At 42.4% G+C, this 15,580-nt stretch overlaps 1 protein-coding gene across 4 annotated transcripts in view; it reads right to left on the reverse strand.

Moving 5' to 3' along the window:
- The window catches only part of LOC111852561 (ERC protein 2-like), a 69,189-nt gene extending 59,480 nt beyond the window's left edge, over window positions 1-9,709 (reverse strand). For 3 of the 4 annotated variants that reach the window (XM_072714947.1, XM_072714944.1, XM_072714945.1), the window contains exons 1-2: window positions 9,547-9,617; window positions 6,036-6,823 (exon numbers count right to left, since the gene is read on the reverse strand). In XM_072714947.1, coding sequence (XP_072571048.1) covers window positions 6,036-6,692 — 657 coding nt within the window. In that variant the 5' untranslated portion in view covers window positions 6,693-6,823; window positions 9,547-9,617. Of the gene's footprint in view, window positions 1-6,035; window positions 6,824-9,546 lie in introns of all 4 variants that reach the window. The other variant, XM_072714946.1, reaches the window with a different exon arrangement.
- Window positions 9,710-15,580: the final 5,871 nt, after the last annotated feature.

The following is a 15,580-nucleotide window of genomic DNA, read 5'->3' on the forward strand; positions in this document are numbered from 1 at the left end:
TAAAGAATAAGTTTTGGTTTTTATAATTTTATAGTTTATATTTACTGAGGAAGTCGAATACATTGCATTTGGGACATGCTAAAATGAGCGCATATTCCAGAGAAATGGCGCTTTAAAGAGATGTAAAAAGATAAAAAATAGTCATTTATGTTTGTTAGAGCAATAGAAAACACCTAAACACATAATAAAATAGGTTTGTTATAAAGATTTGTCTAATTTTATAAAAGAATAAGAGCCAGTTAAACACGAGGACATGAATATGTGGCCCAAAACAGGATTCACCCATAAGATACATTGCTGGAACTCATTCTGTCTAACATAAATGAAAGGACTACAAGTGGACAAGCATCGGTGAATGTCAAGGTCACAGAATTTCCTTTGTAGATAATTTCCATCACACCTTTTAACCGTCATGTTCAAGCGCACTTTCCAGAGCCGGTGTCTGTCTGACAAAATTATGCTGAAATTGCTTACATAATGATCCATCCATCCATCTACAGTGAATATGTAAATCACCAAGTTTGGGGTTTTTAGTTTGTTATGTCTGTATATATCTCACAATTAGTGAATATCTCACATGTTCCAACCATGTAAACACACAAACGTTGAGTCTTTTTATTATGATTCAACACACAATAGCATATGACTTTTCTCTCCCCTCAAAAATGGGCCCAATTAATGCTTGACCTATGAGTAAAGCAACAATGCTAACATCCTACAACACACACCCTGATGGATGAAGTCTACAAGCTAGCTTGAGCAGAAAGCCAGTGGAACTGAAACCTGACACCCCCAGACGCTCCTTGGGGAGGATTTGTGTTTAGCACTTAAGGCAAAGTCAGAGGGAGTAAGACTGGGTAGTTTATGGACAGACATGGTCTCTCAGGAGAGAAGCAAGACAAAAGGAGCAGAGCTCACAGTCAGAGAGACTGGACTCCAAAGGAGATGGATCATGTGACCCTGAATGACGAAGCATAGAACAGGCTGGTTTATTTCAAACTGGATGTGATTTCAGGAGACTTACAAACGCTGCAGAACATTTACATACATTATTCTTTCATTATACTGATAAGCTCCATTTTTGCTGCATGTCCTTTGAGCTGCATGTTGATGAGAGGTTACCATGGCATTCGTATTGTTTAGTGAACCAACACAATGGCTGCCATATTGATTCATATACTTTAGGTTTAGTATGAAAATATGTGACTGACCTGAAACTTGAGATTCTTGTGGTTGTTCTCATTTAATGCCATAGTTTTAAATGAATAAAGCACTACACTGGTATGTGGAAGCAAAAAACACCATGGTTTAAACCATCAAGCATTTTTAATGTTGTAATTTAATTGCCTTGTGGTGGCCATATTGTTTTACATGGCAACTTTCATTTAATTTAAGTTCTACAGATGCAGATATACAGCTCTGGAAAAAATTAACAGACCACAGCAAAATCTTTAGTTTCACTCATTTCTCAACTTATGGGTATGCGCCTGTGTAAAATATACATTCTGTTTTTTTGCAAACTCCAGCCTGGCTCTTCCCTGCATGTCATTGATGAAGCTCTTCTTCCATGCTTTATGAGTCTTCAGTAATGTTTCTAGGAACCTGTTATGAATTGCCCTAGCAGTGTAGTTCACACCACTTAATGTTTCCCATTCTTTTTGAAGGTCACTTGAGGTTATCTCCCGTTTCATGTGGCACTGCCAGATAAGTTGATGCTCATCTCTGGCATTAGAAAGTCGCTTCTGCCCTCTACTTGGTGGTTTCTGGTTGTTCCAAGTGTCTCTTGCTTCACTTTGTTCTTGTGTCCTGCTGTTTTAGAAACTTTGAGCCTGGAAGCAGATGCTTTGCAATGTAGCCTTTTGGCAGCAGAACTAGAATTAAACCATGATTTAAAAATGCAGATTTTTTAAAAATATAGAGTGGTATCTTTCCAGAGTTGTATGTTGTTGAGACAACTGTTAATAATAACGTATAATTAGAAGCATTACTCCATACATATAAACAGCTAATGATTTGAGCTTACATGCTATGTGTTTAATATATGAAACTAGTTTGCCAGGAATGACAGAAGTCACATCAAGCATTAAATCATGACAAGTAAAGTCATGTCTCACAGTAGGAGAATGTAGGTGAGATATTCCAACTTAGCTTTGTTCTGTTCCAGTGGTTATAAAATAAGATGCAGATACAGACGAAGAAGGTAATTAGGTAGGGAAGCGTAAAGAGAAGTGACTGGTGACCCAAATCAGAAACCCATGAGAATATAGACCATCTCTACCACAATGCAACTTCATCTGAGAACAAGTCATTGGTTTCCAGCTCAACTGGGACACTGCTTTAATGGCCTTGAGCAAAGCACTTTGTCCGGTAGACTTTCGGATGAGAATATCTGACACTACAAGTCGCTTTGGTGATGCTTTCTTATGAATGATTTGTCCTCATAAATTCATGACAAATGGTTGTTGTCTTCTCTAGTGTGCCAGGGACATTTCTATCAGTGTTTCTGTGACAGCTTCAGTGACAGTTTTCACCTCAGGGTGATGCCCAGAAAAGCTGTCAATACATATGTACCCGAAAAGACACAAACAGAATCGGCAAACACAGATGCACGGAAATTCACAAACACGCACACATACACATCAAATGTCAAAACAGGGAGCGTAAAGGGAGAAAACGGAGCTCTGAGCTTCTGTCATTAAACCTACTAAACACTGCTCTATCCTACAACCCTAAATTAAAATTATCCAACAGAGAAAGACATTCATGGCCTGAGACACTGTTTCCAGTGCTATTCTATAAGCTATTAGATTAGAGCCTACTAGACCTGAAAAACAGACTCTGCATTTACAGAGTAGCTCAGGTCCAAGCAGCAGTTATTTTAGTAAATGATTTTCCTTCCCAGGACTTTGGCTAATAAGGCTGTGTTTGATTACTGTCATGTTATCTAGGCGATGCTCTTACCTGAAGTGCTTTACTTTCCAATACTGGAATGTTTTTGCATGCTCAGGGAAACTAAGTATACCTACAAAAATGCAATATCATGTTTATTTTTGATGTTGGATGACAGATACCCTGTACCACTGACAAGGATGGATGGAAGGATGGAGGGATGGATGGATGGAAGGGTGGATAGATGGATGGGATAGCTATGAAAAATTAATGTTTTCTGTCATATTCTTTTTTTAAGCATTCCATTCATTCTTATTACCAGAAGTAATTTTTTTTTGCAAATGTACACAAAACAATGACAAATTTTAGTCAAATCTACATTTATGTTTTTCATCTTCTTCAGAATCATTATAATAAAATGTAAAGTAGAACATTAAATCATTCCTACAATTGCATGCTGTCCTTAAAGTGAAACCCTTCAATACCAGCAATCACAGTACAGCAGCAATATCCTTCTAGAAGAGAATGACAGGCAGTACTGCAGGTAAGATAGCAGCTCACTTCACGCCCTCAGCATTCTGGAGTATCCTATGGGGCTTTCGAATTGGAACACAATGGCATGATAAAGATGTGGAGGCATATTTGTCATCCATCCCTCCATCCATCCATCCATCCATCCATCCATCCATCCATCTGTCTTCCAACTGCTTGTCCTGGTCAGTGTGACAGGGATATTATTATTAATATTATTATTATTATTATTGTTGTTGTTGTTATTGTTGTTTGGAACAGCCAATTATTTAAACAGCTTGTCAAATCTGCTTAATTAATATAACACTTTTTCAAAAAGAATTTTTAAAGAAGATTTTTCAAGAACCCAGAAATCCAATCCAAAATATGAAGAACATAATTTCCTCACACCTTCATAGGCCATGATCACATAATACTCTTACAAATGTCAATGGCATTGTCACGCAAAACTGGCAAATCCAATTGGGTGGAACACAGAGTGGTTGTTTAATAGCAGCTGACAGCAATCACAGACAGCAGGAGGAAGGAGACTCAGACGTGGTCTCTGAAGATGGCTACATCAGTTAGGAGCATCACGCTTCCTGGACCTTTCCATAAAGCAGAGGTATTCCTGTTATTGCCCGGGGCAGAGCTATGGGTGTACACTCTCAAACGTTTCTGATTTAAATCGCATGTTAAGTATTGGTGGTTTTGCCCAGCACATAATATTATTCTACTTTTTAAAGTCTTTTAACTCTTTTGCTATTATACCGATAACCTGTAACAGACATATGCCTACATCAACATAAAACAAACAGGCCAAGGTATAATTAGTCTTTAGCTGGAAGTTCTGGTTCCACATATTAGCTAGTCAGCTATTTTTAGATCTTTATAAATCCTTAATGATTCCTATAATAGGACTGCTACAGCCTGTTAATAATAACTGTCATCTCCTTTATAATGTTACAAAAATATCATTAGGCCATTAACTAAACCCCTTTCCTTAATGACATCCAGATCTACTAATATTAGACTATGCAAAAGCAGAACGTACAATAATCTAGGGTGCTTTATATGTTCTCACAGTAAACACAATTTTTAGGGTATTATTACTTTTTAAGTGTTTTTTTTATTAAAGAACTTACTGTATTTGTCAGGTAAAACCTTCTTATAAGCATATAAATGGTGTTTATATGAATCAGGCATTTAAATTACATCTATGAACAGAACAATTAAATACAAATTTGTCTGGAACACTTCATGTCTTGCACACTCATCATGTTTCATTCAGTTATTGTATTCTCTGATCAAAATCAAAACAGTGCTATCTTGCACTGCTTAATGAAAAGAAATTTATTAAGTATGCAAACATATGTACAAGGTACCTGTCGGTTGCACCAACATATATAAATAATCTTACTATAAAATGTATGCAAAAAAAAACTGTGGGTTAAGGAATTTAACTTGTGAGCTAAAGAAAGAGAGCTTTAGTTCTAGAAGGGACCGTAAGTATCCATTACTACAGTCATATGCAATTCATACAAGAATAGGCCCTCGTCCCAGAATTCTACCTATGCAGCATTTGATGTACCAGCTACTGAACTGTATTTATTGGCTGATTGATCTGATGCTTGTACTGATTAACTATCTAATACACTGTGTGACTAGCTAATACTGTCAGTTTGTTCTGCTGATGTGTGCTGTTCTTTGACACTTAATGTACTGAATTTCCTATAACAGGCATGCAAGTTGTTCTAGATGCGATCATTACAAAAAATAAAGTATAATGTAAATGTCTGAAGGCCCTGACAAGCAATCACACTAAAGCATGGGATCATTTACAGAGATGCCTGACAGAGTGGCTGTATTGTCCTGGAACATGTTACACACACTTCACACTGCCTGTAGTATACCAGAACTTATTGTCAGAGGAATATTTTTCAACATGGATCTCCTGACTTCATGGGCACCCGTATTCATACTCTGCAAACATCCATCTTGGCTATCAGTACTAGTATAGTTCTAGTACAATCAAAATGTATGGTCATATGTATGGTTTGTTTATAAATACTTTTCTACGTTAATCTATTATTTTTCACCTGCATAAAAAATACTTGTTTTATTTCTAGAAAATATTCTGAACATTTAAAGTACACTTTAAGTAGTATTTAGAAACTGCAAGAAACAGGCCAACTGATGCTAGAATGATTTGCTGTTTTTATAATCTATTGCTAACTGTAACTATTGTGCTGATGACCAAGAAATGCCATGGAGTTTCCCTTAAAGCCGGCTGTACGTTGCTGCTTCTCAGTTACCCGCGTTCGGTCTCCTTTTACCCGCCGTGACTGCCCTGTGGCGCCAGGGAAGGCATCCACGCTAACTCAGCTGTGGCGAGTATCGACATCACACAGCATACCAATGACTAACGCACTGCTGTTTCATCCAATATGTTCACACAGTCTGCAAGAACAACACATACAAATATGAGGGGCCTACGGATGCCTACGTGGGAAGGACGAGGGGGCCACAGCTGCCGTGTCTCAGTAGGATGAGGGAGTGCGACAGCTGGTAATTTTGTAATACAGACGGGGGTGGTAGTAGAGACCTTGAATGAGAATGGCAGTAAGATGGCTCACCTGATTCTCCTCATGGGCCACTCTCATCTGCTCCCTCAGCAAGGAGGCACGAGCCACCTCCTCCTTGCGTACTCCCCTCTCCCTCTTCAACTCCGGGCTCCAGAAGCCACGGGTGCCAGTTCCAGAAGCTGAGATGAGCTTCCCCTCCCTTGCTTCCAGCTCTCGGCGCAGGAGCTCGTTGTCTCTCTGTAGCTCCCTGAGCTGAGTTTGGAGGTCAAGCACGCCGCTATCGCGGGCCGGCCTCAGACCTGCCGGCACCCCCTGGTGGTGGTGATGGTGCTGAAGCATGGAGAGGGAGCCCAGGTCACCATAAGACATGGGATCGGCGTGAGGCAGCCCCATGGTGGCGATGTTGGGACTGCTGCCCATGGCAGTGACACGCGAACCATGAAGAGCGCGACTCGAGGCACGACCCAAACCCACCATGGCTTTGGGGTATGTGGTGGAACCAAGGCCCTCATGGTCACTCAGGTACGTGGGCCCAGAGGTCGCATAAGCTGCATTCAAGGACTGGATATTCTCCATAGATAGCGTCTTACCACCCCCACCCCCACTACTAGCAGCCCGCCGATGGCCCAGGCGTGGTGACCTCGGCAGGCGGGGGGACCGTGAGGGACTGCCTTCCACGTGCCCCATGGTCCTAGTGCTCCCATACATCTCCAAGACTGGGAAAAATCCTTTGAGAGCAGAACAGTATTCAGACTGGAGGGTTGTGCTTTATTTCACTTTTCAGCAGACCTGCTTAGAGCATCTTAGCCCTTGGAAAGAGGAGAGTGATGCATATAGACCTGGAAAGGAAAAAAGTCTTTAAAAACACAAGCAAAAAAGACAAGGACACTGGACTTTACACAACCAAACTGAAGCCTACTGAAGATATACCAAGGGGAGACATCACATTTAACAGTATAGCAGCAGACTGTGGTTAGTCACTGTATTCCAGCACTCATTACCTTTATTAAAGTATGTTTGTACAGGAATCAACATCAGCTGACTATGATGAATTCAAACTAGGCTTTTTTAAATCATCTCGATACCAGTATCGAGATGGTATGTACTTCACAGGCATGTGTATAATAGTAGTGATATTGTTCCATATCTGTCAGTGGAGGTAGCTTGCCACCAATACTGTGGCTTTCACCTGCACAAATGCTAGTCAGATAAACATATGTGCTTGGACAAAGAACTTAATCACTGTACCACATGTATTTTAGGTTAGTGATGTTCTGAGCTCATCTTATTGCTGATTAGACAATGATAAGAAGAAGCCACACATTTCAAAATAATCCATATAATTCGCAGACAACTTACTCTGCAAAAAAAAGAGCCAATTCAGGGAGGTGTAAAGACAATTTCCCCATGGGGATCAATAAAGTATCGATTATTAACACACAATACAACATTGTTAATGAGATTATGTGGATTGAATTGCTTATTCCCTTAATTTAAGTCGCTGAGCTCCACACTACGTTTCTTGAAAATCTAAAACATCATGAGGTACTTTAATTTGCCATGAACAAATTTTGGTCTAATTAATTTTGACTAAGCACACCAAATGAATGGAAAACATAGATCTGACAGCTTATAGCGTCGAATTTAGTTCGACTTTGTAAAAAAAGAAAATAGAGCTTCAAATGATAGACACCCAATTAAGAAAACAGCCATCGACCCTAAGGTTACTCCCTAGTTCAGACTATGTGCAAATCAAAAGCTGCAACTGATGCTGTGATTAGAAATGCAATGCTGAAAATAAAGACACCAAACAGACGTCATGTACAGGAAATAATGCCAGGTTCGTTTGCAGTAAGTAGGCTAGTAACTGAAGAACATACAGTGTAGTAAAATTGCTAGAGGAACGTGTCAGTTGCTCTGTTTGTATCAGACAAAATGAAATTTCGACGCTGCTTCGAAAATCCCCTCAGTAAATCTACGGTTCCCTCAGTAAACCAAATAGTCGAGAGAGCTATTTAACTGGAGTACAGGCTGATCAATATTATTTTACTATAGTCGTGGTTAGGTTAGTTTGGGTTTAAACAATAAAAAGACTGGGTGAGGTGCATATTTCACAACCTCGAACTACCCTTATAATTAAATAATAATAAATAATAAAACAAATACGTCAATGCAATAAGTAATGTCACCATATGGATACCGAGGCTTTTTATTGGCTAATTGTTATACCATTTTGCCGACAATTCATCAGGTAGCACCAGCTAGCCGACCATCGGAAATATACCGTAAATTAAATTTCTTGCGATCGAATACGAGCTTTCGTAAAATAATATATTCCCTATATGACCAATTGTTACAGTACATCCTACCGCCCTTGCTGCAGTGATTTTTAGATCGTTGTTGGATAACCTTTCATTCAAAAGTGGCTTCACGTTTTATCGTAGTGAAAGCGCAGTCACTTGTATCAGAAGTAAATGCAAGGGAATTGATTTTTTACGACTCTAAGGCACGTAACGAGGATTTCAGTCAGCCACTTTTAGTTAATTTGCTAGTGTGCTATGATTTTTGTCTCAGCGGTTATAGCCTACTCATGGAAGTAGCTGCATGATTCACGTTTACCACCAATCCACCAATTTATGTCCGAGCTCCAAAGCCAAGAACATCCAACATTAAATCGGACATGCCATCGTTTACGCGATCAAATTTTGAATTCATCTTCTAAGCTATAGTAATAATTCCCAATAATTAAATTGCAAATCATTGCCAATATTACATTATATATCAAACAGTGGATTTGTTTTTATTAAGCACTTAGACAAGGTCGACAGCGTACTATTAGAATATTTTTGGAATAAGCCACTGACATTTTATACTTGGTAGCAATAAACAGCTTACAGGATACGACTGTTGAGATCCCGTTTCCATGTTATATATATATATATATATATATATATATATGTGTGTGTGTGTGTGTGTGTGTGTGTGTGTGTGTATTCCACATTTCTATGACTAAATCTATACAATGCATAATCACTAATCACTACGTTGCGTTCAACGTATGTTTTGGTATTTTGTTTTCTGGTTTTTCAGAAACACATATCATACATATAAACCATTAATTTCTACATCGATGCTTCTTACAGATATGACATACAGCTCCACTACGGGGGCACCTAAACGTTACATTTCAATGGTGTGGATAGTTGCCCGGGAGATAATAAAAGCCGCAATTCACTTAATTATAGTTTCTGTCAATGTAATTTTTGATAAATTTACATACAACGCAAGACATTGCGTTTAATATGAATTAACAGCAAATCAGCAGAAATACAGCGTTTTGGATGGGCGAAAAAGGAAACGAATGCTAATTTCAGTCATACGTCCTCCACTGTGGGACTCTACGACCACAGAAAGGAAGATGATTTTTGCAAGCATATATGTATTTATTAAGCCTTTCCACAATTAAGCATCAAACGATCGATATCAATCGAAACATCGTTTGGGTATGATCTGCAGATATCGTTTGATTAAAGCACGCCTCAAGAAAATGAATTATAGGTACCTTACGAACGGTAATTCCCCTTCAGCACCAGCTCAATCCAGCATCCAGGCTTCCCCCCGCTTACCGTTCCCAGCATCCTCGACCTCCCGTTTCATTGGGCTGCACATTCGCTCACGAGGGGGCCGGAGCTTGGTAGTTAAAGGGGCGGCTGGATCGCGGTAAGTGAATGTCACCATTGAACATCGCATGTCTGAGAGGTCAGCGGTGAACCATGGCTCTCATCCTGAATCATAAGAGTTTGATGTTTGCGCTGGGGGCGAGGGGGGAGGGGGGGGGAGCAAAAAAACTGCATATTGCTTACTTTACATGTTAACGCAACCATCTAACTCACACATATCCATGTTCTGAAGTCATCACCTAGCCCAGGATGCACAGGTCGCCTGCAAGCAATCTTTAAATGGTATTTTCGTCAAACTGCGCAGATCGTCGTTTTATTTGTAATTGCAATAAAATGGAATTTAATCTATTTCGACTGTAAACAGGCTCTTTATTTTATTCGTTGCAACCTGGTTGAACCAAGATTAGACACAGAAAAGCAGCAAGATTCAAAAACAGCTTCAAATGAGTTCTAAACTGTCGTGGCAGGCAGGGGGGGGGGGGGGGGGTTTACCCATTTGGAGGTCAGACCTCTCCATTCCGCGTCCACAGCGTGCGATACAGTACGATACAGCGATTGTGTCTGACAGGTATGTGTGCGCTTACATATATCAATCACGATTCCCACGCCCCATAACCGCTGCCTGTAGCCCCCTACACTAGGTTTGGGCAGAATTTTATCTTTCATACCGGTCATATGTTTTACCGCAGTTTACAGTATTTAGATGATATTTTTAAAAGCAACACATCACATCAGTGCCTGTTTAGTAATCACTTAATTGAGCTAGCAGGATCTGGGCTGGTGGCAAGTGGAGCCCAATCTTATTTAACCCTCAATGGGTCCTTGTCAGAAAGTTACGTTCCAGGTCCTTGGGGTTCAAGTTGCACCCCTATCCATTGGCATATATAATTCAATGGTACCAAGCTCAAATTCAATTAACTAAAGTTAAGATACATTTATTAGTTAACTGCATGATGCTTGCACAGCTTACGCAGTGAGATAGTGCAGTTAAAGGGGTTGCGGCAGTGGGGGGGGGGGGGGCAGCAGAGGGGACTGGTCATATAATGCACATTCCGACTGTATCCTCTTGCAGAATGTGTCGAAGAGCTTCAGCTGTGGAATACCTAGCCATGGTGTTATATCTTTTCTAACAGTTGAAATGTAAATAAAACAAAATGGCTGACTTTTTTTAATATCCGAAAATGTTCTAGAATATAATAACATAAAAAATTATAGTAGCAATTATCACTAATTAACTGAATTTGTCGATCATATCAATGTCATAAATTAACCCTAAAAAGGGTTATGTAATAGCAACTGGACTTTGTTTTTCATAGAAGACGTTTTGCACTCCATCCAGAGTGCTTTCTCAATTCTGACTGACTGGCATAGCAGGTTGATGAACCCTGTGGAATCCTCAAGTTGTTAGCACTAGATGGTCACCTGTGGGTTGTTGTTGTTCCTCCTGGCTTTCATGTGTTTCACTGATACCACCTGAGGCCGAGCGTGAACGACTTTGGAAGCGTCTTGGCAAAGTTGAAAGAACTGCATTGTAGGTGGACCGGGAGGACAACTGCTTCAAATGAACGACCGTCGTTGAACAGAGGAGGTGGCCTAAGACGTCTATCACCTACCTACAATGCAGTTCTTTCAACTTTGCCCAGACGCTTCCACAGTCGTTCACGCTCAGCCTCAGGTGGTATCAGTGAAACACATGAAAGCCAGGGGGAACAACAACAACCCACAGGTGACCATCTAGTGCTAACGACTTGAGGATTCTACAGGGTTCATCAACCTGCTATGCCAACCAGTCAGTCAGAATTGAGAAAGCACTCTGGATGGAGTGCAACACTTCTTCTATGAAAAACAAAGTCCAGTTGCTATTGCATAACCCTTTTTTAGGATAACCATGACCTGGATAACTGAGAATCTCCACAGACATCTGTCATAAATTAAGTTTTTTTTGGGGTGCATTTTGCACCCCCGAAGAAAGTATGCCAGCGATAATTGACGTCAACACTTTTTCTATCATTTTCTGCATGACCGTATGTAAAACTGGTGCACTTACAATGTCTTGGAGCATAAGGGTTAGTGGCAAAGGTTTGATTCATTGGGCTGGATGGTGTAGGTCTGTTTCCTCTGCCTGTCAGTGGTCAGGAGGTACTGGCTTGGTGGTTAAGGTGGCTTGAGGGCCATGGTCCTTCTTGATAGGCATTTGTGCTTTGGGCTTCTGGTTGGCCAGTTTCTAGTTTAGGGATTCATGGTCCCAAGTAGCCAGCATCCCACAGTTGGTGTGCTGTGCCTCTGGTGCGCTGTGCCGCTGGTGTCCTGTCTTTAAGCCTTTAAGCTTTTCTACAGTATGTTTGCGTGTCCTGGTTTTTGTGTATTTGCCCCATTTAGGTTTCCGTAGATTCTGGTTTGCATTCTCCAGTCCTCTGCAACTGAATCTACCTTCGGGTCCACCTCAGCCTGGAGTCAGGGGCCAAGTCCCCCCTGGTTCCTTGTTGCCAGCAGTGTTGGTACTGTTGGTCTCAGGGGCCAGGGGGCAGAAGACCTGGCATGACGGATGGGCAGCCCAGGTTGAGGTTCTCTGTCACAGACCTTGTTTTCTGCAGGATAACAAATCTAATAACCCAGAACCACTGAGTCACATTCATTACACAATGCCTTTTCAGCATCTTGGTGCAGGGGGGGAGATCCCCCACAATAAACTACATTGAGCATGTGAAGGTGGGGGTTCCCTTATGAAAAATTTCACTGAACGAAAATACCACAGTATGCTATAAATATTGCCATGATATCGCCGAAGCCAGGAGTGCTACTAGTGATTTTGGGCCCCATGAAGGCATCACACTGGGCCTCCAACACAGATCAGTCCAATTATATTATATTTTAGCAATAACATACGAGAAGGAGTGTTGTTATACTCCAACATATCATGGCTTTGATTTGGTCGTAGGCATGAGGCTGCAGGCCGAGTGCCGAAGATAATCACAGCCATGATATATTGTAGTACAACCACACTCCTTCTCATATGTTATTGCTTTTATACAGTATTGCTTCACCTACACATGTTCCCTTGCAGGTAACCATGGTTAACAAAGGAAGAACAATGATTTCAAGCATCACCATCCTTTTAAAGCTTCCAGTCTGCTATTCTAACTAAATCAGCATGACAGAGTGATCTCCAGTCTTGTCCTTGTCAAGTCTTACCTGTGTTAACGAGAGATGCACTGAAATTATGTCAGCAGGTCGTTTTGTGGCAGGGCTGAAATGCAGTGAAATGGGTTTTTTTGGGATTTTTCATGGCAAAGAGGAACTTGTGCATGCAATTAATTGGAATAAAAAAAAATATTATTAACTGACTAATTCTCAATATGCATCCCCACTAGATTAAGCTAACCCTTCAAAATATACATAGATTGGCACTCACTTTCATGCCCTGCTCGTCCAACCCTCCTGTGTGCCACACCTCCTTGTTAACCTCGTGTGGAATCCCTATGTTTCCAGCTGTTTTCAATCCTGTGTATTTTAATCTCTGCATTTAAGTCCACGTTCAAGTATGTTTCCTGTCATTGAAGTTACTTATGTTAGCATCTGTGAGAAGTCTTCGCGAAGCCCTGTATTCCTCTCTGTTACCCATTAAAATCCTATTCCCCGAACCTACGTCTCCTGCTCCTGCATCCCCGTTCCGCACCCGACTTACCCAACGTGACAGAATGAAAGAACTCGACAATAAACGCTAACCGAGGAGGAGTACCTCAACATGGCGAATGAGGTGATCCACTGGCTAACCCAGCCTGAGGTCCAGGAGGATCCCACGGCTCGAACGTTAGCCCACTGAAGCTGGGATATCCTCGAGGGGATGTCCCTACCCGGAGACGTGCACCTAGCTGAGGAGGTGCACGAGAACATACATCGGCTGAGAAACGGAGTAGGCCATACTGAATCAGGTAGCCCAGGACAGCGAGCTACCTTGTGATCTGCCAGTGGAGACATCAGATGCGCCCCCGACTCCGTCTCGATCCTCCAGGGGAAACACGAAGCGGAAAAACTGGAAGCAAGAAGACACGTCGGAGGTCTTCTATAGGACCGGTTTGGTCTCTGCTGCTTCCCCTGTCGGATGTTAGGAGGAACCCCTCCTGATCCTGAGTCCCGTGGTGTTCATGCTTGACGTCACCACTGCTGGTTCTTCCGAGCGGACGCTCGAGGATTGTCCACCTGCCACTTTATCATCAGCGTCGGCAGCTCGCCCCACTCTAGGGGCATGCCTAACTGTCAAAGGGACCAGGTCAGTTGTGAATCCGATCCCGCGGGTCCCCAAGTCCCATAAACAGGCTGCAAACCGGCGGTGTTCACCCCTGACATCACCTCCGTTGCTTCGCCCGAGCGGGTGCCCGAAGCCTGCATCACTGCTGTAACGTTGCATAGGTTCGCAATGTACCTACCCGCCCCTTCTCTGCCAGTGCCAGTGGCTCGCCCCATTTCAGGGACACACCTGGCTTTTAAAGGGGCCAGGTCAGTTGGGGATGCTATCCTGCGGGTCCCCAAGATCCCTAAATGGACGACGCCTGCTGCCAAGATGCAAACTCCTGCTTCGCCCGTTCCTGCTCTGCTCCCTGAGGTTCCTGCTCCGCCCATTACTGCTCCGCTCCCTGAGGTTCCTGCTTTATCCGTTCCTACTCCACCCCCTGAGGGTCCTGCTCCGCCTGTTCCTGCTCTGCCCCCTGAGGTTCCTGCGCCACCCATTGCTGCTCCACCCCCCAAGGTTCCTGCTCCGCCTGTTCCAGTCCCTGCCCCTGATCCCCCGGACTCCCTCTGGAGTGATGTCGCCCCAGCCAACACCCCAACATGGTAGATCCCGGCCAGGTCCCCGCCTTTCGTTCTCCCAGTAAAGGGAGAGGACACCTGCGCCGGGGTCGTGTCCCACCCACCTTGCCCCCTGGCTCGCCTTCGGTCCCCCTGGCTCCGGCTCATAAGAACATAAGAACTATACAAACGAGAGAAGGCCATTCGGCCCATCAAGCTCGCTTGGGGAGAATTTAACTAATAGCTCAGAGTTGTTAAAATCTTATCTAGCTCTGATTTAAAGGAACCCAAGGATTCAGCTTGCACTACATTATCAGGAAGACTATTCCATACTCTGACTACACGCTGTGTAAAGAAGTGCTTCCTCAAATTTGTTTTAAAATGTTCTCCCGCTAATTTCCACCTATGGCCACGAGTTCTTGTATTTGAACTAATGCTGAAGTAACTATTCGGTTGAACAGCATCCAAACCTTTTAGAATCTTATAGACCTGGATCATGTCCCCCCTCAGTCTCCTTTGCTTGAGGCTGAACAGATTTAGCTCAACTAACCTTTCCTCATATGACATTCTTCTAAGACCAGGAATCATTCTTGTGGCCCTATGCTGCACCTTTTCTAAGGCCACAATGTCCTTTTTAAGATATGGCGACCAAACCTGCACACAATATTCTAGGTGAGGTCTCACCAAGGAATTGTATAATCTTAGCATTACCTCCCTCGGGAGTTGTCTGCGGGTCCTCTGGCTCCAGCTCAGCGGTCGCCCACAGTTTCCCTGGCTTTGGCTCGGTGGTTGTCTTCGATTCCACCTCCGGCACCTTGTCAGTCGGCTGCAGTCCCACCTCCAGCACCTTGTCGCCTGTGGGTCCCTTGTCTCTGACTTATTAACTCTATGGAGGGCACCAGGGGCCCCTTGCATGGGGGGGCATTTCTTCCCTCTTTGGAATAATTACCTTATAACTTCAGATATAAAAGTCACAGACACATGCCTGATACCTAAAATCAGAGTTGACCCCTTTACAATTGATTGTAGGAAGTTCAATAACGAAATGAATAACCTGTGTATAATTTATGGACATGCGAATATAACAAAAACAGCTGGAAAAATACAAAAACCTGTCTTTGTGTCTTG

This window comes from Paramormyrops kingsleyae, chromosome 8 (genome assembly GCF_048594095.1).
Source record: "Paramormyrops kingsleyae isolate MSU_618 chromosome 8, PKINGS_0.4, whole genome shotgun sequence".
NCBI lineage: Eukaryota > Metazoa > Chordata > Actinopteri > Osteoglossiformes > Mormyridae > Paramormyrops > Paramormyrops kingsleyae.